Below are 27,225 nucleotides of genomic sequence, written 5' to 3'. Positions count from 1 at the left end.
AATCAGACTCCCCTTACACTTTCTGCATATAAATCTTTTTTGTGAAAGAACTCTATTCATTTTAATTATCCTATGAAAACTTAATTACCAATATTGTTTGTAGATGTCTGTTGCCAGATTTTTTAAAAAAAGATGCATTACCATCCCCATAAGTGATATTGCCTTTTGCTTTTTCTCATATAAAAATGACAACTTTGCCTGTCAAATTATAAAAAATGGTTTCTCATTATTTTCATTTGCCGTTCTTCTAGAGAATATATATGTTTCTTGTTTGTTAGTGTTTATATCATTGCTCTTTTAAAAAAATTGTAGTTATGCAAGAATGGATGTAGGCAGGCTAAAATATGGACTCTCCAGAAATGTGGATATGCCTGGGAAATTGTCATTTGATTCACCTGTCTTCACAATGAGCATTTTGGACCATGATACAGTTGTTAGTACCTATTTACACTTGGCCGATAGGCAGGCTCAAAGCTGTAGTATCTTATTAGAGTCAGACAAGGGAGGCCGGAATGGCAAGAGCCATTTTTTTTTTTTTAACTGCTGGTGCTACCTCAGCAGCACCAGGAGAGTGGCAAAGGGGGCTTCTTCAAAGATTTTATGGTATCTTTACTTTATGTCAAAGTCTAAGCTATCAGTATTTTTCTTTGTAGTATTCAGTGTATGTGCCATAGTTAGGAAATCTTTCTCTGTCTGTTATTAAAATAAGTGGTTGAATTTTCTAATACCTTTATGAGTTCTGTTTTGTTTTGGTTTGTTTTTTCATTTGTATGGGGTTTTTGTTGCTGCTGCTGTTGTTGTTTTTACACTTTTGGTTAAAGATTTTTTGGTTAAAGTGTGACAGGAGAAACTTTCCTTTTTTTCCCTGAAAATGGTTCTATCTTTATGCCAGCTTAATGTACTAATTCCCTCATTTCCATCTAAAAAAAAAAAATCACCTTTATTTTAATACTATATTGCCATAGGTACTTGGTCTATGTTTGAACTCTGTATTTTTCTGTTGAGCTCTGTATTAGTACCAAATTGTTTCAAAAGCAATTAACAAATAATACATTTTAATACCTCGTAGTAAACTGCTCCCTTAATCCCATCATTATTACTCATCTATTTCAGAAGGTAGGTACTTTCTTATTATTCTTCCACGTGAATTTAAAAATCATATTGATATTTTCAAAATATCACACTGGACTTTGTAGGTTCTTTGGGAAGAAATAACATTTTTAGGGTAAATTTTTGTTTTTTTATCATATATCAAGATTTTCATTTTAATTTTTTATTTCATAGCTTTTTATTATCAAAAATTTCAAACATACACAGAGAAAGAATAATAGGTATAATGAACTCCATGTTCCTGTTATCCAGCTATCTAGCTTCAGTAATTATTTACAGTTGCCAAACTTGATTTAAGTACCTCTCCTATGAAACAAGTCCCAGATGTCTTATTTCATCCTCAAATTCTCCAGATTGCCTGAGAATTGTCTCAAAAAACCCACCATCATATTATTCACAGTGGTAATTTCTTAATGTTATTAATATCCAATTTAGATTCGCATTTCATAATTGTTTCAAAAATAGCCTTTTACAGTAAGTTTATTTGAATCAACATCTAAAGAAGAATTCAAACACTGTATTTGTACCTTGTGTCTTTTATTATTACTGCTTTTCTCTCTCTCTTGTCTTTCTGTCTGTCTCTCTCTCTTTCTTTCTTTCTTTCTTTCTTTTTTTCTTTACTGTCATTTACCTTTTTTAAAAAGAGAAATTGGGTTATTTTTCCAGGAGAATATCTCACTTTCTGAATTTGGTTAGTTGCTTCATATTTAGTATTTGCTGAGAGTTAGAGCTAGAGATTTGGTTAAACTCAGGTTTCATTTCTTTAGGCAAGAATCTTCTTAAAATGATGCTCCATCATTTCCATTTTATCTCATCTGTGAGCCATCACATCTGGTTGTTCCGCTTTTAATGATGCTGAGATTAATCACTATGTTCAGGTGTAGGTTTTTTGTTTGTTTGGTTTTCTTTCTGCTATTGTATATAGAACATTTTCCTTACTGTTTTTCTAATACGTTATTGTTGGTATCTGAGAAGATTTTTAAAGCATATGTTTTAGTAACTGGACATCTGACCAAACTCTCCTTACTGCGTCAACTTAAAAATCATGAGATCTGTAAATCTGGAAAAGAGAACTTTATTTCTGAGAAGGGTTACAACCTGTAGGCTGGGAAGCGCAGCCTCTGGATTAGATCAAAAGTAGGCATTTCAAAGAGGATGGGTGAGAGAGGAGTTTTATACTAACTGGGTTAGCTGCATACATGTTTAACAGGTTATAGGAGGAGCTATGAATATTCATGAAAGGGGTCACATGTATGCATGATGAGCAAACATAACATGTTACGTGTGTCCCATGTTCGCTTTGGAATGGAGACTTAACATTAAAAATGCAGTAAAATCAGACTCTATACATCAAAGGTGAGACTTAGGACTCAAAGGTACTTGGTGCACATTCTCTGTAAACTGACCAGTCCATGGTCAGTTGTCACTTATCAGGAAGGATTGCTTTGTAAGTTGGTCAGCAGTCATGTCGAAACCATGAAAAGGGAGGGAAATCTGGCCACAACATCAGGCAGTTGGTCAGTGGAAGAATTTTCCATTCTTTCTTTTCCAGGGCTGGTTTTTGTTTAACTCGTAGGAAAAAAAAGTCTAATGACAGGTAGTGAGGAAGAGGAAGACGTGACGAACCTCCTATCTCATCAAGGCCAGGAAACTTCATTTTTAAAGTTTTTCTGGGACCTCCTTAGCCCATAGACGTCTATTCAGTAGGTTGGGGCACTTAGGAGTTTACTTTATCTCACAACTGTTTCTAATAATTTTTTTACTGATCCTCTTCAGTGACTAGTATAGAATAGTCACACTTGAGCTTTGGGGTTGAAGTGTCTCAAATCAAACCCCAGGATGGTTATTTAGTCTTTCTGTGCCTCAGTTTTTGTTTTTGTTTTTTTTCAATCTATGAAATGGAGATCATGTATCTACCTCATAGGTTTATAATGAAGATTGAATCACTTCCCATAATAATCAGAAACTACATATTTGGGCTGGGAGCAGTGGCTCACACCTGTAATCCCAGCACTATGAGAGACTGAGGTGGGAGGATCCCTTGAGCCCAGGAGTTTGAGGTTACAGTGAGCTATGACCATGCCAATGCACTCGAGTGAGATTCTGCTTCAAAAAAAGAAAGCAGATGTTTATTTTTTAATTTTTCCATATCTTTTGCAGATTGTGATATTGTGCTTTACCTTTTTTCATATTTTAGGCCTTTATTTAATTTTAGGATGTAATTATATAGGCCATAACAGTTTAAAAATAGCAGTGATAATATGTATCCTACAATAACACAAATAGCTAATATTTATTTTAGTATAATTTTCTTCTTGTATAATTATGTTGTTTTAGTGGTATGTTTTGAATATCACCAGAATAAATTTTTGGTATCTATTGAAATAATACTATAATTTCTTTCCATTGATCTTTTAAGATACAGTTTATCCAATACTTATGATGCCAGATTCCGGGATGCATTAGAAGAGTGTTTGTGACATAGGGAATGTTGGAACAGAAGGAACACTTTACAATGTTAAATAGTTTTATTGAGAAGGTGAGATTTGGGTAAAGACTTTCAAGATGAGTGAGGATCCATATGGCTTTCTGGGGGAAATCCAGTTCAGTAAAGGGGTTGGCATTTGCTAAAGGAGAGCATGTTTGGTGTGTTTCAAAATCCAGTAGGGACTGGGTGCGGTGGTGTGCTTCTGTAGTCCTAGCTGCTCAGGAGGCTAAGATGCAAGGATTGCTTGAGCCCAGGAGTTCAAATGTAGCCTGGACAACATAGCAAGATCCCATCTCTAAAATAAAATAAAAATTTTAAAAATTGTTTAAAATCCTGTAGAGAGTTCACAGTGGTTGGAGCAGAGTAATGGAGAATAGTAGACAATGAAGTTAGGCAATAAAAGGTAAAGGGAAGTGGCTTGAACTTGTAGGGCCTCATAGACTATTATAAAGATTTTTGCTTTTTAGTGAGTGCTGTTGGAAGCATTGTAGGGTTTTGAACAAAGGAATGACATACTCCGGCTTGCATTTAAAAAGGACAGCTCTATGTGCATGGAGTCAAGGATGGAAGCAGAGAGGTTAGGAAATCATTGCAAAAGTCTAGGCAAGCAGTTATGGTAACTTGGATGGGTGGTAGCAGTGGAGTTAATGAAAAGTGGTTGAAATCTGGAAATAGTTTGAGGACAGGCTTTTCAAATGGACTGGATGTGGTATGTGAATAACACTATTCTAACTGGTCTTGTTGCCTCTCCAATCCAGTTATACACAGTAGCAAAAGTGATCTTACTTTATGTTTGATAATTTCACCTTCTTGATTAAAATCCTTCAGTGGTATACTGAATAAAATTCATCCTTCTTAATATAACCAACAAGGCCCGCACAATCTAGAACCTGCATATTTTGCTAACGATTTTCATCTCCCTGAGCTCTAGCCATACTGGTGTTAAATTGTTTTAATATGCCAAAGTTTTTCCTGCCTCAGATGGTTTGCATTGCTCCTCCCTCTGGAAACTTCCCCTAACCCTAAGGTCACTCTTTACCCAGTCAGCTCGTTTGCATATTTCATGTCTCAGTTTAAATGTCCTTTTGTCTATTTAAAATAGATTTTAGCTGAGTGCCTTTAATCCCAGCTACTTGGGAGGCTGAGGCAGGAGGATCACTTGAGGCCAGGAGATAGAGACCAGCCTTGGCAACATAGCGAGACCTGATCTCTGAAAAATTGAAGAATTAGCTGAGTGTGATGGCTTGCACATGTAGTCCTAGCTACACAGGAGGCTGAGGCAGGGAGGATCACTTGAGCCCAGGAGTTCAAGGTTACAGTGAGCTATGATTGTACCACTGCACTCCATTCTGAGTGACAGAGTGAGATTCCATCTCTAAAAAAATAATTGGTTACTTCTTTGCCCCACTCCCACTCATTATCTTTCTCAAACATTTTTTTCTTCATAGCATTTCTTACAATTATACATTTTATTTCTGCGTAATGTTTTTGTTTGCTTTGCTTTGCATTTTATTTTGTGTGGAATCTCCATGAAAATAAGGACCAGTCTGACTTGTTCAAGTTTGTGGTTAAGTAACAGGATGGTACCTGACCCTTAGAACTATCTTTATAAATATCATTAGATTGGATTGACTGACTCAATTAATGAACAAATGAACAAACAAAATATTTATATTATATGCTGAAGTAGCAGTCCTGGACATTGTACCTAATTTAGATTTTAATTTAACCTTGGTATTTTGATACTCGCTTTCCTTAATCAGTCATTGCATGTTCCTTATTGTAAGGTGGTTGTGTTTCTTTATCACAAAAAGAATAGTTCTTCTGCGGGAGCGGTGGCTCACACCTGTAACCCCAGCACTTTGGGAGGCTGAGACGGGTGGATCACAAGGTCAGGAGATTGAGACCATCCTGGTTAACATGGTGAAACCCTGTCTCTACTAAAAATGCAAAAAATTAGCCAGGCGTGGTGACACGTGCCTGTAGTCCCAGCTACTCGGGAGGCTGAGGCAGGAGAATCGCTTGAACCCAGAAGGCAAAGGTTGCAGTGAGCCGAGATCGCGCGACCGCACTCCAGCCTAGGTGACAGAGTGAGACTCTGTCTCAAAAAAAAAAAAAAAAATTCTTCATTTAGCTATTAGCTTCTAGGCAAAATCTTAAATTTCAGAAAATAATTATACTCAGATAGTCATACTACCTGTCAGGGATACGTGTCAAAGGAAATATGAAGCAATAGCTTTAAAGTTGTCCCACACCCTCACCCTGTTTTTCTTTTGAAGGTATCATACTAAAGGAAGAAAGGGAAAAAGAGAAATCTATGGTGTGAGTTCAAGTTTACTACTGTAAGTGTTTAAGAAAGGGCTCTGTTACCATGACAACAAATGCATGAATTTCAAGTGGAAAATTTTCAGTGTATGGGACTGATAAAATTGTAACATTCTGATTTTCTCTGGTATAGAATCGTTCTTTGTCAAGTTAAAAAAAATCTGTTAATATATGTTAATATTAAATTTTTAAATGTTTTATGATATTGTTTTCAAATTGTTTATTATAACTTAAAATTATAGCCAAAAGAGTGTACTTTGATAGATCTGTCAAGCAGAAAGTTAAGTATTTGATTTGACATTAAAAATTACTTTTCTAATCTGTACTATATTTTTGCTAAATGGTAAATAAAATGGTAAATAGTTTCATGTAATGGGAGTTCTTGACAATAGAAAACGACCTGCCGCTTTATAGATTCCTTTGCCTTAAATGCTTGCTAACTCCGGTAGAGGAAAGCTGTTAAGCTTTAAGTGCTCTGTCATATTTGCAGGCTTTTATAGTGGAAGAGAACAGCAGTCAGCAATGATGATGGAATACTATGGCAGGTAGACTTAAAACACCATAAAGCACAGACGATTGTGTGTAATGCCTTGAATTGAATCTTTTTTGAATGAAATGATCAGCCATATGTGCCACCCTTATGGACCCTGGAAGAAGAGTAGAAGAAATGTGCCCTAATGCTAACTGTGCATGAAATTGCAGTGTTAGGAGATATTGACCAGATGTTTCAATCTCAACAAATGGCTTGTTATGTGACTGAGTGAAAATATCTTTGCTGCTTTGATCACACACACCTTGAAGGAAGGGGTAATTTAATAGAGGCTGTCATAGTTCATCATCGTCAATAAACTTTGACTTGACCTTTGCCTTATGTTTTTGATGTTGCTGCTGATAAGTGTTGATGGGCAGATGTTTACTGCCTTGAGGGATTTTGCTTTTTATAAAGTGTGTACTAGAAATAGTAAAGGAGAAGGATTTTCTCAATTCTTTTCTTATTCTTTGGTTATTAGTTGGCATGCTTCTCTGTGGATTTTGTAGAATTTCTGGGCAGATGCATTTGAGTGACATTCTTTTTTTTTTTTTTTTTTTTTTTTGAGACGGAGTCTCGCTCTGCCGCCCAGGCTGGAGTGCAGTGGCCGGATCTCAGCTCACTGCAAGCTCCGCCTCCCGGGTTCACGCCATTCTCCTGCCTCAGCCTCCCCAGTAGCTGGGACTACAGGCGCCCGCCACCTCGCCCGGCTAGTTTTTTGTATTTTTTAGTAGAGACGGGGTTTCACCATGTCAGCCAGGATGGTCTCAATCTCCTGACCTCGTGATCCGCCCGCCTCGGCCTCCCAAAGTGCTGGGATTACAGGCTTGAGCCACCGCGCCCGGCCATGACATTCTTATGTCTAAAGATCACTTATGTCTAAAGATTCTTATGTCTAAAGATCACTGTTTCTCTAAAGGTTTCTTCGTTTCCTCACCTTTCTTTTTCTTTTTCTTTTTTTTCTCTCTCTCTTTTTTTTTTTTTTTTTTTTTTTTTGAGACACAGTCTCACTCTGTCACCCAGGCTGGAGTGCAAGTGATGCAATCTCAGCTCATTGCAACCTCTACCTCCTAGGCTCAAGCAATCCTCTCACCTCAGCCTCCTGAGTAGCTGGAACTACAGGTACACACCACCATGCCTGGCTAATGTTTTATTTTTTCTAGAGATGTGGTTTTACCACGTTGCCCAGGCTGGTCTTGAACTTCTGAGCTCAAGCCATCTGCCTGCCTCAGCCTCCCAAAATGCTGGGATTGCAGGTGTGAGCCACCGCACCTGGCCCTTTCTCACCGTTCTGTCCTGGTTTTAAGTTACCACAATAAACTTCCTTGGTGATTTTTCTTTCTTATTTTATGTACAGCCTATTCTTTTGTTTTGATGAAAGTCACATTGAACAAAAATTTGACACCTATTGTAACACCATACCAGGTGCTGTGTTATTTTTTTTATCCCTAGTTTTGGAGACCTTTGGAATAAGTCCATGCTATTTTGTAACCCATTTCTGTTAATCTTAAGAAATTGAGTGAAAGTTTCAGTAATATAATTTTTTTAAAATTATAAGATAATAGGATTTTAAAATTTTGGTAAATAGCTTTGGATTAAATGAGTTTCTTGTTTAATTTGATGCAGTTCTATAATCTTTTTTTTCTTTTTCTTGAAAAGAAAAAGGCTCCCTCACTGGCTATATCTGGGTTCTGCCTACACTCTTCCCTCACCTCCCCTTGGTGTAGTGGCCTAGACCCTGTTAGTCATCTAATGAAATCTGTGAATCCTCTCTTGAAAAACACATCAAAGTTTCCTTAAAATTTCAGGATGTTCATTGGATTCCCCCCCGCCCACCCCGCCGCATATACCCTGCAATGATAGGGGCCCTTGGACTTCAAGCAGACTAACAAAGCTTAGAAAATAAGATTCATACTCCTTCTTAGTGTTCTAGATATCTAACAGTTTGACATAGAAGTAACAATAACAGTGTTAGTGATACTGCTACAATAATTACAACAGTAATAATAATAAATAAAATTTACTCTCTGCCAACCTTATGCCAGATTCTATGCTGAACCTTTAACCTTTATTACTGGTTATATTGTTAATGATACCTCCAGATAGAGTATATTCAGCATACTTTTCTTCTGTACTTTAGGAAATACTGTATCTTTAGAATACAGATTTGAGTAAGAGATTATATGCATTTTGGTTCTAAGACGTTTTGGAATACTGAACTTTTAGTTTTCTAATTCCAATAGTCAGTCTCTCTCTCTTTCTTTCTTTCTCTCTTTCTCGGCCTCTCTGCCATTATTCTTCCTCTGAAAATTAGCTATCCCTCATAAGCCTCATATATCCCCTAATTCCTATTTGTAGTTGTGAGGAAAAATATTTTCCTTCTAAGTTCTCTGCTGTAAGACCCTTGTAACAAAAGACAAATTAACAAAAATTAAATACACTAATTTATATTCTAAGTTTTATGTAACATGGAGGGAAATGAAGACTTGAAGAAACAGTTAAACCTGGGCATTTTTATATTAGGTTTTATGAAGAGTGGAAGGGAAAGGCAATAGGAGAGAAAGGGATATGAAATAAGAGTAGTAAACTGAGGGGACCTTAGCAAGACCTGTTTGCTTAGATTCATCTCATGTCCTTCCATCTTCTGAGATAAGGATGTTCTTTTTTTCTGCATATAGTAAACATCCTCTCACATGCATGGTCTTATGATTTGCTTCAGAGGAAATCAGAAAGTCCTTCCTGCACCTGCTGTTCTCAAATTCCTTCAGCTTAAAATTTTCAGTATATCAAGTGCCATATTTTGGGGTAGTGTGTCCAGATCTCCGTTGTAGTTAAGTGTCAGCTTGGATAAAGTTTCTCATATTTATCTTAGGAAGTCTTCTTTGGCCACTCTGCAAAGACTGAGTTAGGTGCTACTTGCATGTGTTGCAGTAATTCCTATTATATATATAATCTCTTGTAATAAATAGTAACATATCTTGTATGTAAGCTTTATGTACCCTTAAATTGTAAGTTTTAAGAAGATAGAATCCTGGCTTTCCTGTTCACTTATTTGACAATTATTTAATTGCATAGAATGTAGCAGACACTCTTCTAGATTTGGAAACACACCCTACAACTCTTTTAAAGAAGCCAAGAAAACAGTCTTGAACAGCAAATTACCTTTAAGTGGAATTAATTCTATGATAGGAATGATACAGTTTGTTGAGGCAACATAAAACACAGGCATATAGACTGGGCACAGTTGTTCACACCTGTAATCCCAGCACTTTGGGAGGCCAAGGCGAATGGATCACTTGAGGTCAGGAGTTCGAGACCAGCCTGGCCAACGTGGTGGAACCCCATCTCTATTAAAAATGCAAATATTCTGGGCATGATGGCGTGTGCCTGTAATCCCAGCTACTCGGGAGACTGGGGTAGGAGAATTGCTTGAACCTGGAAGGCAGAGGTTTGCGGTGAGTCGAGATCGCACCACTGCTCTCCAGCCTGGGTGACAGAGCAAGACTCTGTCTCAAAAAAATAAAAAATAAATGACAATGGGCATACAGAACAGAGTTTAGGACAACCTTGTCTAAGTAAGTGAAACCTGAAACCTAAGTAGGAAGCTAGAAAGAACAAACAGAAACAGAAGGAAGTATTCAGTGTACTGGAACATTGCATTCAAGAGTGTTAATGCTTAGGATGAACTTGGAGAGGAAGTTAATGGTTCAATCATAAAGTTGTTTATGTTGAACCTTGCTTAAGATACTTAGGTAACGATTGAAGGACATCTTATGAAGAGCACTCAAAATGCAGTGGATTGGAGAAAAACAGAACTAAAAGCAGGGAGATGATTTAAGAAGCTTTTGCAAATGGTTGCATGGTTGGGAGGATGAAGTGACAGAATGGGAAATGATATCCATTGGGTAGAGGTTTCTTTTTGAGATAATGAAAATGTTCTGGAGTTAGTGCTGATGGTTGCACAGCTATGTGAATAAACAGGAAACAACTGAATTGTACATTTTAAAGTGGCAAATTGTATGGTTATATGAATATATCTCAATAAATTTTTTTAAAATAGACTTTTATAGTAGTCTAATTGAGAGCAGATGGTGGCCTGTACTAAAGTGGTGTTAATAGAGGCAGGAGTAAAAATGTGTCAATAGGCAAAATAGGGTTGAGTAGGTATTTGGATATTCAGATCAGTCATATGAAGACAAGTATAAGCTAAAAATGAGGGGGTCTCAGCATATAGATGATAATTGAAACCATGAGAGTAGATTAGATCATATCCAGAGAAAGTATATAGGGTAAGAATTGTAGGTAACCTGGGAATCCAGGCCTGAGAAATGCTAAGGGATGGGAAGAAGGAAAGAAGCCTACAAAAGAGATAGAGAAGACTTCTTTATCCATTATTAATTACAATAATGTCCAACAAATAATAGGTGAGCAACAAATATTGGTGGAATGAATTGAATGAATATACACTAAAAATTCTTCATTTTATCATAGTATCAGGGCACTGTTGTCATCGTCATCTGTATTCTGCAATAGGCAGTGCCTTGAACACTTTGCTTACATTATCCTATTCAGTCCTCACAATAATTCCACAAGAAACATAATCTCTGAAAGAGTAGCTTGTTTACCAGCACATGGCTGGATGAACTTATATATCTGAGTCTAACGTTTATTTTTTTCTGCTAGGCCTAATATTCCCCAAATCTGTTCTGAGAATGTTAACAGATATTTACTAACAAAAATAACAATAGAACTATTTAGGGGAAAGAACAGGATTATTAGAAATTGATTTTTATTCATAGGATACTTGCCAGCAGGGGCAATGGAGCAGTTTTTTAAGGAAAGAAGCATAACATACTAGTTATTCAGTGAGAATGAATTATTAATATTTATGAAAATCTTGTGTTTTACCCTGTCTCACTTGGTGGTATTGTAATCATCTGAGAATTTATCCTGTAAGTTATGTGATATTTGATATTTTCCTAATCAATCTATTTCAGTTTTGATTTCCTCATCATCCTTTGCAGTCTGCTTGTTGCTATTTCTCAGTTTTGACGTTTAATTTCTTTTAGTTGTGCTTTACAGTTTTTCTGAGATGCCTCATGGAGTTTTCTGTATAAAATTTCATGTCTTTGTCTTTTCTTGCAACTCTTTTAGTATCTAGGTGTCATTCTTCATCATTCTATTATGAATTGAATTAAAGCATATGGCATTATCTCAGAAGTGACTGCCTCTTGGGCATCATTGTCAGTTATATTGTCCTAAATATTGCATTTAGGTAATAAAAGGGAAATCTGCCCTGAAGGTAAAGTTAATATTAATAGAAATCTTTCCATATGTTGTTAAAGACTCTTGTTATGAAGTTTAATATGTCATTTATTTAGGCCTTATTTAAATTCAATTGTAAATTTTTTCCTTCTGGTTCCTTACCTTAATGAACCATCATCTCTTCTCATCGTACTCTTTGCTCGAAAACCTTCATGTGTTGCTTTCTACCCTCAGAATGTTGCCTAAATTTCTTGAAGTGGTATTTAATGATCTGACCTACATCTACCTTTCCCAATTGTCTCTTCTCTCCCATATAGTTGCTCTGTCACTATACTCCTAATAGTCTTTTATTTCTATTTTTCATTGTTTTTGTTAATACTATATTCTTGTTTCCCAATCTGTGCACTAAGTCCCCTTAGGGTGCTGTAGCAAACACACAGAGAGTCTTCAGGGTATTTCAGAATTTCAAGGTAAACACAGTGACATCTATCAGACACAGCATGAACCACTAGCTCTAGATATTTCAGTTTTTGTTTTGTTTTGTTTTGTTTTGTTTGAGATAGAGTCTCGCTATGTCACCCAGGCTGGAGTGCAGTGGCATGATCCTGGCTCACTGCAACCTCCGCCTCCCGAGTTCAAGCAATTCTCCTGCTTCAGCCTCCTGAGTAGCTGGGATTACAGGTGCATGCCACCATGCCCAGGTAATTATCGTATTTTTAGTAGAGATGGGGTTTCACCATGTTGGTCAGGCTGGTCTTGAACTCCTGACCTCATGATCCACCCACCTTGGCCTTCCAAAGTGCTGGGATTACAGGTGTGAGCCACTGCACCCAGCTTGGTATTTCAGTTTTAACATTAGATTACTACATTCCTTTTGGTGGCATTATACTCTGCAAAACTGGATCTTTGACGATTTCTGTGATAAAAAACAAATACTGCCCCCAAATCAGTGTGAAACAAATGAGGGTGATGGTTACCAGTCTGATTCCAAGGTTTGAGAATTTTGCAGTGCCTAACAGGTACAAAATTGTTAGGAAATAAACACTTTTGGCTGAAACTAATTATTTAATAAGTGGATTTTCTGTCATCCTAGGGGCACCATGATAAAATTTCTAACATAGGAAAGGAGGCATGTACTGTATGCTGTACAACTCTTTTTTCTTTCTAGTTTGTAACCATTTTGGAAGATCATACTTGTCCTTCAAAGACCAGTTGATGCTGCTACCTGTCTTTGGAGGCCTTTCCTCATCCCCTCCCCTCCACTGCAATTAATCTCTCTCATGGTATTTTCTAGTAATATGCTTTTTTACTATTGCTGTTTAAGTTAAACTAATTGAAGTATTTATTTGAAGTTACCAATAATGGCTGTGGTTTTCCTATTCCTCCAGTTAGGTATAATTATTAAAGTATAATGAGAGCCCTTTCCGTCTTTGTATAAAAGTGATGCAAATATAATAATAGAAACCCCATACTCTACTACAATGCATGGGTTATTACTCAATTTCTTTTTATTTATTTTTTATTTATTTAGTTTTCTTTCTTTCTTTTTTTTTATTTTTATTTTTTGAAGGGAGTTTCACTTATTGCCCAGGCTGAAGTGCAATGGCGCAATCTCGGCTCACCGCAACCTCTGCCTCCCAGGTTCGAGTGATTCTTCTTACCTCAGCTTTCTGAGTAGCTGGGATTACAGGCATGCGCCACCACGCTTGGCTAATTTTTTGTATTTTTAGAGACGGAGTTTCTCCATTTTGATCAGGCTGGTCTTGAACTCCTGACCTCAGGTGATCTGCCTGCCTCGGCCTCCCAAAGTGTTGGGAATTACAGGCGTGAGCCACTGCTACCTGCCTTGTTTGTAAATTTCTAATTCTTACTACATCCTTAAAAGATCATAGGTGATGTTACCCACATTTTATATTTGAAGAAATTGACTTTTAGCAGTGTTAGTTTTTCTCACACCCACATACCTCCTAGTCTTTAGCTATTCTAGTTCCTTTGACTTTAATATTGATTATAGAATCAACTTTTTGATATCCTCAAAAATCCATTGAGAGTTTGGTTGGGATTTCATTGAACTTATGAATCAATTTGGGGAGAATTAATGTCTTAAGAATATTGAGTTTTCAAACCTATGTATGTAATATAGCTCTTTGTTTATATAAATTGTTTTTTTTTCCTCAGCAATCTTTCGTAGTATTCTGCGTATATGTCTTGCACATATTTGGTTAGATGTGTTTCTACGTATTTCAATTTTGGTGGTATTATAAATATTGTTTTCTTAATTTTAATTTTCAACTCTTCTTTGAAAATTTATAGAACTACATTAGATTTTTGTATATTCATTTTAAGGTCTGAGACCTTGATTAACTTACTTTTAATTCTAGAGCATTCATGTGGATTCCTTATGATTTTACATATATTCCTTAAACATACACAGGTTGGTATCCAGCCATAGCCTCAAGGATTACTCTGTAGATTTCAACTCATTCTTCTCTGAAAATCTTTTTTACAATTTCTAGTCTTCTGGCTCTCCTTGAATACTTATCTCTGTCCCCTCATTTTAGTGAGAATGCCAGGCTCTGTTTGCCTTCTTTCTCCCTCTCCATGGTGTGGAACTTACCTCCTGGCAGAGAGCCTGCATGATGTCAGGGCACACCTTGTTTCTTTCCTATCAGAGATCATAGTCCTACCATGCCTGTTATTCAATGTCTGAAAATTCTGTAGGTGTTTCCTTTTGGTTTTCTAGTTTAGAGTGCAATAGTAATTCTAGACCCTGCTAATCACTTATGGCCAGAGCAGAAGTTAAAGTTTTTAAGGTGTACTGTACATTTATGAACCAAGGGAAGGTGGGCAGTTTATTTTAGCTAAAAGAAGGAACATAATCAAAGGTTATAAACAAGGTTGAATCTCCATCCTGGAGAATCAAAATCTAGTAGTTGTGACTTTGTATTAGGAATATCATCATTTTTATCTTTTTATTCCCTGGCAGACATGCATTAAATGTGTGTTGATTGAGTATCAAAATGGTAAGAAATAGATTAGTTACATGTTGGTGAAACATTGTGTTTTAGATGTTTACAGATGTACTAAAATTTTAACAGAAATCTTTGCAAATTACTTATTAAATTTTCCTAAAGTGATTTTTAAAAATCTATTTCATTCTCAGTTATAACATCTTTACTCAGATTATTAAATGCTTTGAAGCAGTTAACATGGCTTCTTTTTTTTTTAAATGGCTGTTAAAAACCTGTATTTTTAGGCTGGTTAAACTCTGGTTTTAGAATGACTTTTGAGTGGAAATCAGTGATCAAAAGCAAAGTTCTCACATTTTGTCAATATCTGAATACCAGAAATAGAATGTCAGGCAGTTTCCCATGTTGAAATATTCGATACTAAAAGGATAGCAAAGCTGCTGAATATTTCTACTATTTATGAATTTTTGCCTCGCAGGTTCAAATAATATTTATTTGTAATGGAAATATTTCAATTCATTTAAATCCTGATTATGGAGTAGTTAGTAAATCAGGTTTAAGCCTGACCATGAGTTGCAGCACGCCAACATGGCACAGGTATACATATGTAACAAACCTGCACGTTATCCACATGTACCCTAGAACTTAAAGTATAATATAAATAAATAAATAAATAAAAAAGATATAGCCCTTATTTCAGACTGTAGTTTGAACATGTAGACTCTCTGATTATAACTAGGCTAAATTATATAATAATGACTTTCTTTTCACTGAACAAAGTTTGCTATTATTTTGATGACAAATTATTTAAGTAATCGTAGTAAAAGTTGCTATTGGCTCTGGTTTTATTTATTTTGCTATATATTATAGACATGATTGATCATTTAATCATACCTTATAGATAAATAAAAGTAAATTATAGAATAACACAGAAATTTTCTAAATTTATACTTTCACTAAGTTTAATAACACCTAGAAATTCTCTGTTAAATTTATACTTTCATTAATTGTAGAATAAAGTATTTTAAGTTAGGCATTTATACTGAGACATTTTATAATATTAACTACTTCATGTTATTTACTCATTTTGATAAATGGAGTGATAATATCCAAAATGGAATAAATTAAGTTTAAATTATTGTTATTCCTTAAAGGAATGATTTAGCTACAGTATGTTTGTCCCACCTTTTAATTTTGAACATTTTCTAACTTACAGAATAGTAAAATGAACTTTTCTGTACCCTTCACATTGATCCACCAATTGTTAACATTTCAATACATTTGTGTTCTCTCTTTAAATAAATATATGTGTGTGTATTTTCCTCAGAATCATTTTGAAGTATTTATTCCTTATTCAAAAAATTAAGCATTGGTACTGTTTTCTGATGTATGATCAAGATTCCAGATGTAGCAGTTATTCTGATAGTGTCCTTGATAGCTGTTTAATTTTATTCTCAGTCCAGGATCCAATAAGAATCACACATTACATGTATTAGTACTATTTCTTTAATATACTTTCCTCTCATCTTTTTGGTCAAGGCATTTTCTTCTTTTAAGAGTCCAACCCAGTTGATTGTAATATGTGCCACCTTGTGGACTTATTATTTTAGGCAATAATAGTACGTAAGTGACACTGTGTATATCCCATTGCATCACATCATAAGGTTTATGGGTTTATTGATAATGCTAATTGATAATGGTTAAGATAGCATCCCTCAGGTTTCTTGCATAGAACCTTCTTCCCTTTCCCCATTTCATATTTGTATTTTCCTTATCCTGTTCAGCAAACCTAGTTCCCAACAGCATCAACTTTATATTCATTTGCTCTATCCTACAGTACACACAAAATAGTTTAACCAATAACATAACCAATAATAAACCTACTAAATAAAGTTTATTTGTTGTTTTTGTTCCTTATAATATATTCCATCAAGACTGTATTGTCATAAGAGCATACTGAAAAATTATTTACATTATTTTTTCTATGTACTTATGTTACAATTTGATACCTTCTTTGATTTTTCATTCTTGTTATATTCAACTTCATAATTTGTTTTTCTTCTAATGGAATTTGAAATTCAAATTAAATTTTATTATTTGAAAATGCAAAATTTTCATGTTTCAGAAGTCAAATTTGAATGTAATGCTATATTCAGAGAACTCTTTTATTCCTATTCCTCTACTCCTTTCCCAGTCACTCTCATAGAAAATCATTTTTCATTTCTAGTTTATTCTTTCTGTGTTTCTTTTTATAAAATTGGCAAACACAAAATTATATATACATTCTAATGTATGTATATAGTATAGTATCTATACTAAAAGAATATATATGGCTGAGTGAGGTGGCTTTCACCTGTAGTCCCGACTACTCAGAAGACTGAGCTGGTAGGATCTGTTGAATTCAGGAGTTCGAGGCAAGAAAATATATATATACACACACACTCACACACACACACACACACATGTATATACATACACATACATTCTCTTTTATGTAATAAAAACCATAACATTAACTTTACCATCTTAACCATTTTTAAATGTACCAATTAGTATATGTATGTTGTTACATAGTTGACTTCTAGAACTTTTTCATCTTGCAACACTGAAACTCTACCCGCTAAACTCTAATTCTCCGACTTCCCTCCCTCAAGTCCTTGGTAACCAACTTTCTACTTACGTTTCTGTGATTTTGACTACTTCAGCTACTTCCTATGAATGGAATCATACAATATGTGTCTTTTTTGTGACAGATCTTATTTAACTTAGCAAGTCCTTGATGTTCATGTATGTTGTAGCATGTGACGGGATTTCCTTCTTTTGTCTCTTTATCCTTTAATTGTTGATGGACGTGTGGATTGCTTGTACCTCTTGGCATTTATGAATATTGCTGCAGTGAACATGGACATGCAAATATCTCTTTGAGATCCTGCTTTGAATTCTTTTGACTGTATACCCAGAATTGAGGTTGCTTGATTGTTTGTTAATTTAATTTTTAATATTTCTTTTAGGAAGCTCCATACTGTGTTCGTAGTGGCTGCACCATGTTACATTTCCACCAACGCTGCACAAGGGTTCATTCACTTCTCCATATTTTGCCAGCATTTTTTGTTTTCTGTGTTTTCGGTAGTGACCGTCCTGATCAGTATGAAGTGATATCTCATTTTGGTTTTGATTTCCCTGATGATTACTGATGTTGAACATTTTTTATATACAAATTGGCCATTTGTATACCATTTTTGGAGAAATGTCTATTCAAATCCTTTGCCCATTTTAAGATCATGTTATTTGTATTTTTATTGTTCATTTAGAAGTTTGTTATATATTCTGGATATTAACCTTTCATTGGATATATGGTTTGGAAATAAGTTGTCTTTTCACTCTGTTGGTTGTCTCCTTTGCCATGCAGAAGTTAAGCTTGATATAATCACATTTATCTATTTTTGTTTTTGTTGTCTGTGCTTTTGTGTGATATTTATGAAATCATTGCTAAATCCAATGTCCTGAAGCTATCCCCCATATTTGAAAATAATATATATTAAGTTTTATTCTTTTTTAAACAAAGCTTTTATACCTTTGAGACTTGACTTTTTTTTAAAGTTAACAAAATATCCTGGAAATTATATAGATGGAGTGTTCCACAGAGCTTTTCCTTGTTTTCCATTGTTTTGTTGGGGTTTTTGAATGGCTGTGTGGTATTCCGTTACATGGATATACCGTAGTTTAATCGACTGATCTTCTACGGGTGGACTTCTAGTTTGTTTCCAACATTTTGCATTACAAATAACATCTCAATACTTATATATGTGTTGTTTTATATTGTGGATGAGTCTCTAGAATTGGGATTGCTGATCATCAAGCTGTTACTATATCTCATTCCTACAGTTTTATCTTTGTCACTTTTTTCCTCTCCTCATCCTTTTACCTCTCAAATATGCATGTATTTCTTTTCTATTCCAAATATTCAAGAACAGATTTTATAAAACTTTATCTTGATGTCTTTTGACTTTGTATATAGATTATTTGTAGGTTATTTTGCTACCTCTAAGTGTTCAAAACCAAATAGGTGTTAGCTATGGAATCACTAAAGAATATTAGAACCCTCAGGGATTTGAGCTAATTATGAAAGGTCAAATGTTCAAATCTGTGAAATGTATGCTTCTTACAAGAAGTCCATTGTCATTAAAATTTATAATAATTACTTTAATGAAAAAATGAGATATTTGTAATTAGAACTATAACACTATTTCTGAATTTTTAGAAGAATTTTTTAGATACGAGCATGTTTTAGCTTAATTTATGTATGAATTACTACAATAAGTATGACAATCATAGTAACAGCCACAGCTAATATATGTTGTTTACTATGTGCTGGGTACCTGCTCAGCAATGCATGTACATTAATTTACATCATTTCAATTAATCCTCAACGACCTTATGAGATGTATTTGTAATTATATCTCCACTTTAAACATGAGTGAAGTGAGAAATGTTAAGTGATATGCTCTAACATACTCTAACTCATGCAGTTAGTAAGTGGCAGAAGTAAGATTTGAACCCAGACAGTCTGCAATCAAGATGGATTCTGCTCTTTTTATGACAATGCTAGACTTCTTATATTGGGACCCACTATTATTTTCCTATATCAGGCCAGCATTTGTCTTAAGGTCTGTATGATTTTAGCTGCTGAGTCCTTAACCACTCTATGTACTTAATTTCTCTCCCCAATGCAGTATAAGATATTACATGGTTGTTATATCAAGTTTTTTTTTTAATCGTGATAGCACAGAATTGAAATTCCATTCATAACAGCCACAGTTTCTCACAAAGCATTCTTTTCACATCACTATCCGTGGCAGAATGCTGAACTATGTGTACCATTTTTTTGACCCATTAAATTATTTATGTTCCTGTTTTACAGTGGATGATTCAACAGCCACACAAAGCAGCAACATTTTTTGGATGCATTGGGATAGATAAATTTGGGGAAATCCTGAAGAGAAAAGCTGCTGAAGCCCATGTAGATGCTCATTACTATGAGCAGAATGAGCAGCCCACAGGAACTTGTGCTGCATGCATCACTGGTGACAACAGGTTGGTGTAATTCCAAGGGAAGCACTATACTAATTGGCTATTTTAACACTGGTAAAATCTGAATTCCAATGTAAATTTGGAATTTTGACTTTATAATTCCTTTTAATGTTTGATAAATGCTTATTCCTTATATCAGTTTTCCTGTGTTGTTTTTAAATTTACTTTTGTTAAACATGCAGTTGAAATCATGAGGCATGTGGAATAAAAGTTTGAGATTATTTAGTCTAGCCTCTACTTTTTATAATTAGAATCAGAAAAGGCAGATAGCTTGCTCAATGCCTTGTAGCTAATTTGTTGCAAAACTTGAATTAGAAAGAATATTCTTTTCACCATATCCTGAGGTTGGAATATTAGAATGAGAGAGAGAGAGAGAGAGAGAGAGAGTGTGTGTGTATGTGTGTGTGTGTGTGTGTGTGTATGTATTTTATGTATATAAAATACAACATTCCATTCAGGCTCATATGACTTAGTCATCTGAATGATCATCTAAACCATTTCTGGCAAATAGTAATTCATTCATATTAAATAAACTCAGTCATGGGTAATATACCACTAACGAAGCAACCAAGTATAGTTCTATACACCCTTACTTATTAGAAAAGTATTCTTTATATGAAATTGAAATATCTCTGTCAGGCCCCTCCATGTGTTGGTTGATTGTTCCTTTGTTCCCAAATGGAGATAATCCTTCAATGTATTCATGATTTGCTAACGTTATTACCATATTAGCACAGGCTTTTTTCCCCTTTGCAAGGGAAAAACAAAATAACTGCCCTACCAATTATTATATTGTTGGAATAATCAAAGATGACCTCTTTTTAAATAGTGATTCACTAGAAATTTTGCATTACTTATAGTTGGAAATATGTAGTCTGTCCTCTTCCATTCCCTATCTCCTTTCTTTTCCCATCTTCCCTTCCTTTTTTCTCTCTTCATCCTCCTTTATTTCCTTCCTCCTCTCCACCACCATCTTGCTCCATTTCTTCTATTTAGCCATTTTATTGCTCACTACTTGACCTTCAGCAGAGGTATATTAAGGAATGGACTATTCTGGAGACTGGGGATCAATAAGCACAGTATTTACTGAATAACCAAAATACAGTATTCAAAAATTATTAGGGTATGAAAGGCATTTTCAGACTTTTCCTTTAATTTTGTTTTTTATATGCAGGAGAACTTCATGATTTTAAGGTTTCAGTAAACATTGAAATATGGGATTCAAAGATTAAAAAAAAAAAACTAGAAGTGTTGAAATATGCTTGTTTAGACCTTTGCCCTTAGTTTTCCCAAGGCCAGCCTTAATCTGTAGGTGCAAAGTTTTACCATTCGTGAGAAGTAGGTCAAATTTTCTTCTGAGATCACTTAGGCTACAGTAATATTACTAAATTGTTTTGGTATGCTAAATTGCTGTCTTAAAGAACAGTTATGGCTGGGTGCAGTGGCTCATGCCTGTAATCCCAGCACTTTGGGAGGCCGAGTCGGGTGGATCACCTGAGGTCAGGAGTTCGAGACCAGCCTGGCCAACATGGTGAAACTCTGTCTCTACTAAAAATACAAAAATTAGCCAGGCGTGCACCTGTAATCCCAGCTACTCAGGAGACTAAGGTAGGAGAATTGCTTGAACCTGGGGGGTGGAGTGAGCCAAGATTGCGCTACTGCACTCCACCCTGGGCAACAGAGCAAGATTCTGTCTCAAAACAAAACAAAGCAACAACAAAGAGAGAGAGAGAACAGTTATGATAATGTAAGATCTCCTAGATGTCAAAAACTTAACTTTTATACTAATTTGATAGTTATAGTGATATTGTTCAGATGATATGGGAATCAAAAATTGGGGGGAAATCTTCAGTATCTAAATCATTATCTAAATTCTGGAAGCTAATACAGTTGGATCAATTTTTTTGGATAGGTCCGGTAACCTTTGCTGCCACTATCAAAAACTCAGAAATTGGCCAGGCATGGTGGTCACACCTTGTAATCCTAACACTTTAGGGGGCCAAAGCAGGCTGATCACTTGAGCTCAGGAGTTTAAGACCAGCCTGGGCAACATGGCGAAACTCCATCTCTACAAAAAATACAAAAATTAGTTGGGGATGGTGGCATGTACCTGTGGTCCCAGCTGCTCGAGAGGCTGAGGTGGAAGGATCGCTTGAGTCCCGGAGGTTGAGGCTGCGGTGGACTGGGGTTTGCCACCCACTGTACTTCAGTCTGGGCAAAAGAGTGAGCCCCTGTCTCAAAAACAAAAAACAAAACAAAAAATTTCAGAAATCGAAGTGTTTGGGTAATTCAGTATCTTTCTTGATCCAGGTTCTTCCTCTTCAAAGTCAGAATCAAATACATTGGGATAATAAGAACACTCATATTTTTCTGGTCAGGCAGGGCGGCTCATGCCTGTAATCCCAGCACTTTGGGAGGCCAAGGCAGGTGGATCATTTGAGGCCAGGAGTTCGAGACCAGCCTGGCCAACATGATGAAACCCCACCTCTACTAAAAATACAAAAAAACTAGCCAAGTGTTGTGGCGGGCACTTGTAATCCCAGCTACTTGGGAGACTGAGGCAAGAAAATTTCTTGAACCCGGAGGCAGAGGTTGCAGTGAGCCAAGACGGAGCTATTGCTCTCTAGCCTAGGCGAGAAGAACGAAACTCCATCTCAAAAAAATAAAAAAGGATACTTTTATTTTTCTTTTGGAGAAACTGTAGTTTCCCATCAAAAAGTCATTGTATTATCAAAATAGAGTTTAGTATCTGGTACCAGAAGTGTTTGCTTTTATTTAGTAGCCATTTTGTCAAAATTTTCCTAAAGTCACAATTACTAAAATATTTTTATAAATTAGGTCTAAATTTTCTTAAGTTTGTAATATAGTTATTTTGTATTTGGATATGTTGATGCATATTACTCTTTCTTTCCTTTGTTTACTTGAACATAAACAGATGTATCCTTTAGTAGTAAATTGGCAGATGGATGAGTGGAAAGACGTTTTGGAAGAGAATTGAGATTTTTTTTTTTTTTTAACAGTGTAATCGAACATTTTACCAAGGTCTGAAATGATAAGATTTTTTTATAAGCTATAACTGTTACAATTTAATAAGAAAAAGAGAAAAATTGGCAAGTAATTTTTTAAATTCTGAAGCAGTATGAGGAAGGAAAGTATTTGTATTATTTCATAATGTAAATAATTATTGTATTTATTTTTAATTAAACAAACCAAGTGACACTTGTAGCAGGATTTTATTTTTTATTTATTCTTTTTTTTTTTTTTTTTTTTTTAAAGAGATGTGGTTTTGCCTTTTTGCCCAGGCTGGAGTGCAGGTGGCATGATCATAGCTCATTGCAGCCTCAAACTCCTGGACTCAAGCAATCCTCCCACCTCAGCTTCCTGAGTCCCTAGGACTATTAAGTGTGCACCACTACCCCCAGTTAATTTTGAAAATTATTTTGTAGAGATGGGATCTGGCTGTGTTGCCCAGGCTGACCTGAAATTCCTGGTATCAAGCAATCCTCCCGCCTTGGCCTCTGAAAGAGCTGGGATTTCAACTTTGAGCTACTGCACCCAACCTGTAGCAAGATTTTAAAGGCAGTATCCTGCTTAGATATTCTATTTCTAAAACTGGATCAGTCAAGGGACTTTTCAACTGTAGAAAACAATTCTAATTGATTTCAGTCCTTAGAATATAATGGTTTACAAATTAATTCCTCTTAGTGAATATGGTCTACATTTGTAAGCGTCTTTTGTGAAATTAATTCCATACTTGGCTTTTAAAGCCTTCGATTAAATAGACAATTATAGTATGTTGATATTTATTTTTATCAAGATATTTTTCTACTATAAAAAATGTTTTTAGTTGCATAGATTTCTTTTTATATAATGAGTTAGCTTTATTTCTTAACTGCATTTTGAACTATTAAGGTGTAAAAAGTAGGTCCTATTTTACTATCAAAAGGCAACTTAAATGCCAATTTCTTTCTCAGAATACCAGGTGTTGTTTAGAACAAAAATTATCATAGATGCCTCAGAAAGTTCTCAAAACAAAATTAGTATTTATATTTATTTAAAAATCAATAACATCAGTTTTGAAGAATTAAACTGTAAATTGTAAAATTTGCAAAAAATATTGGTAACTATCTATAGAAATATATGCTAAGTTTGGCTATAATATTACTTGCTTATTCTTTGGTTGTTTTAGGTCCCTCGTAGCTAATCTTGCTGCTGCCAATTGTTATAAAAAGGAAAAACATCTTGATCTGGAGAAAAATTGGATGTTGGTAGAAAAAGCAAGAGTTTGTTATATAGCAGTAAGTACTTACCTAATTCAAATCTCTGGTACATATTTACATGATGGATTATAGTTGTTGTCTGATATATATTTTAAAGTAATTATCTTTTATTTACCGTGCAAATTATTTACCTATCTCAAAGCATATGTTAGATTCACTATTGTGAATATAGAACAGAAATAATTATCTTTCTATGGGTAACATAATTTGTATTATTTATCTTCATGTCTACCTATTTTTGGATACATTATGCATAGGTGCTTCCCAACCAAGTGCAGAATTCTATGTTAAATCAATTTCCTAATATATTTTAAAATAATTCTACAAACTTACATCTTACATTTGTAGGCAACTTGCATTGTGCAGAAAAATATTAGTAGTATATATATTCACTGCAAATAGTTTGAGCTGATTTGCCTAAAAAACTTAATTGCTATTTATTCCATAGTAATTACCATGACACCTCTTAATTTAATATTTCAAAAACATTGATCGTGACAAATCTCTTAAATCTGGGAATAAGGGCAGGGTGTTATTTGAATTATTAAGTCTTCTGACATAAAAATAATTGGTTAAGAATTTATTTCTAAAATAGGACTGTACCAAAAATTCTTCTGAATTAATCACCCCATGATTACCTTGTTTTTATTTAATATGTGTTAAATGTGGCTATACACAAATAAGTAGATACCTATGAAAAATTAAAAGCATCTCATATGCATGTAATATATGGATTTGGTATAACAGCTGCTGCCATTTCACTACCTGAGCTGTGTGAAATAGCTGGTAAGATGCATAAAAATTGATTATCCTACTAGTAGGAACATGTTTATTGAAAATATAATTATTTCTTTGAGTCTAATGTTAATGTCTCCTACAGCATGTTTATGTGCACTGTTCTAGGCTTTACAACATTGTTATTGATTCCTCTGTATACCAAATCCTACCCCTTTATAACTGTCAAATAAATGCTTACATTGAGAAGATTATATAACGGAAAGTTATACTATCTTTTCTGCCAGTATGTGAGAAAAACATTTCAAGGATTAAATATTTTTTCCCCTTTATCATTTCCATTTCATTTTATTTCTCAAATTGGTCTCATGTTCATTCCATTTTTCAAATCTTGTTACTATATTTTTTGTAGCGTGATTCTTTAGGGGGGATTTATGTACTATTTCAAACCATCTTACACGTGAAAGTCTGATTTTCAAAAAGCACCATGTTTAGAGTTTGGCATAATTTATTTATATTTGTTGACTATGAACTAAGACAGTGTATTCTGATGAAAAAGTATATTTAACTTGACAATTACAGTCTTCTATGTTTCAGTATATATTTGTTCAATCCTGAATTGTGAGCCAACTTGCAAACAACTCATAGTTATAATGATTATACAGTATAACATGTCTGGTCAACTTTGGGTGAATGGAACTTTTATGAAAGTATAGATTCAACTTGCAGACAACTTATAGTTTTAGCATTTATGCACTATATTGTATCTAGCCATATTTGGGTGAATAGAGTTTTATAGTAGTGTTAAATATTTATACCTAATGTGCAATTTTGTACAGCGTAAAGTGATCAGCTTTGGTCAAATTAATAAGGCAAATGGGATTATTTTTGACATTTGGGTGGTGTATTCAGCTAGAAGAAATAACAAAATGGATTTCAGTTGTTATCTGTGATGCAGGTGTTAGCTTGTAGCTTCTGTTTCAGCAGTTTCATAAAAAGAATGATCTCTTATGTTGCCAGATAAATCTATACTCTTCTCATAGCTTGGCTTATTCCAAAATAGTTCTGAAAATAGTAGACTCATACTGGATGCTTGGGATGCTGTATATTCTTAGTGAACATTTAACAAATATTTTCTTGGTGATTAACTAAGAGCATAATTCGTATTCATTGAAATCTGTGAACTTCCTTTTGAAATATAATGTTATTTCCACAAAGACACTGCAGGTTTTACAAATCTGTAATTCCCTTTGATTTCAGAGCATCCTGAAATGAGATGTAGTCTAGTCTAGTTTTTTCTTAGCATATGGTCAAACCATAAATTAAATGGGCTGCCCCATACTTTCTGGTTCTATGAGGTCAGCAGTCTCATTACATTATCATCATAAACTAATGAGGTTTAAGAAGTTAAAGTTTTGGGGGCTCTTTAATTCTAAAATGTTTTTGATCTAAGGAAGCAACTCAATTTATCTATTAAACAAATTTCTGTAACTAAAACATCTGTCTGCATCACATAAGCTAAACCAGATCTACGTACTCAGCTCTACTTCTTCACACTAGTCTTTAAACTAGCAGTGTTTAATGAATATTAAGAAAATTGCAAACCTTCTTCTTCATTTTCTTCACCATATAATTCACTGAGTAAGTTCACACTGGAAACCTTTCCGATTGAAAAGCTAAAATTGAATATGGATACACCAGCATCCTCTTTGGGTTTAAATACAGTGTCAAGATCTTTTAAAATTTATTTTTTATCTTTCATAATAAATGTTTCATTTTATGCCATGTAAACTCAGTTTTTCCATGTTTAAACCAACTTCTCAGATTCTTTGTTAGCAAGTAATTATTGACTACTGGTTATGGTGACTAGGTAATTATGTTTTTGAAAACATAAGTCTCAGGTTCTCTTCACCTTAGAATTATCTAAGGGATATGTCTGTTTTTCCTCACTTAAATAATATTTCCTGACGAGGCATGGTGGTTTATGCCTATAGTTCCAGTGCTTTGGGAGGCCAAAGCCAGTGGATTGCTTTTGGCCAGGAGATTGAGTCCAGCTTGGGCAACATAGTGAGACCCCATCTGTGCCAAAAAAAAATTCTTTTAAATTAGCAATGCATAGTGGCACTCACCTGTAGATCTAGCTACTTGGGAGACTGAGGCAGGAGGATTACTTGAGCCTAGGAATTAGAAGTTACATTGAGCTATAATTGTGCCACTATACTCCAGCCTAGGCGACAGAGCAAAATCCTGTCTCAAAAAAAAAGAAAAGAAAAGGAAAAATAATATTTCTTAAATTAGACCTGTAAGACTTATTCAGGAAAGGCTTACGAAAAAGAATAGTACATTGGAGCCATTAATTTTTCTACATTATGTATTTCCTTCTTTTATATTCTTAACTTTTATTTTTACTTTTGATTTTTTTGCGACTGAACC

The 27,225-nt window shown here is 34.8% G+C and overlaps 1 protein-coding gene across 14 annotated transcripts in view; it reads left to right on the top strand.

Annotated features, from left to right (window-relative positions):
• ADK (adenosine kinase) overlaps positions 1–27,225 on the top strand; it is a 563,812-nt gene that overhangs the window by 223,441 nt on the left and 313,146 nt on the right. For 13 of the 14 annotated variants that reach the window (XM_074001748.1, XM_074001746.1, XM_005565442.5 and 10 more), the window contains exons 5-6: positions 19,608–19,780; positions 23,967–24,075. In XM_074001748.1, coding sequence (XP_073857849.1) covers positions 19,608–19,780; positions 23,967–24,075 — 282 coding nt within the window. Of the gene's footprint in view, positions 1–5,877; positions 5,941–19,607; positions 19,781–23,966; positions 24,076–27,225 lie in introns of all 14 variants that reach the window. The other variant, XM_074001747.1, reaches the window with a different exon arrangement.

The sequence above is a fragment of the Macaca fascicularis genome, chromosome 9 (assembly GCF_037993035.2).
Source record: "Macaca fascicularis isolate 582-1 chromosome 9, T2T-MFA8v1.1".
NCBI lineage: Eukaryota > Metazoa > Chordata > Mammalia > Primates > Cercopithecidae > Macaca > Macaca fascicularis.
Note: the sequence above shows the minus strand (reverse complement) of the source record. Positions and strands in the feature narration are given on the sequence as shown.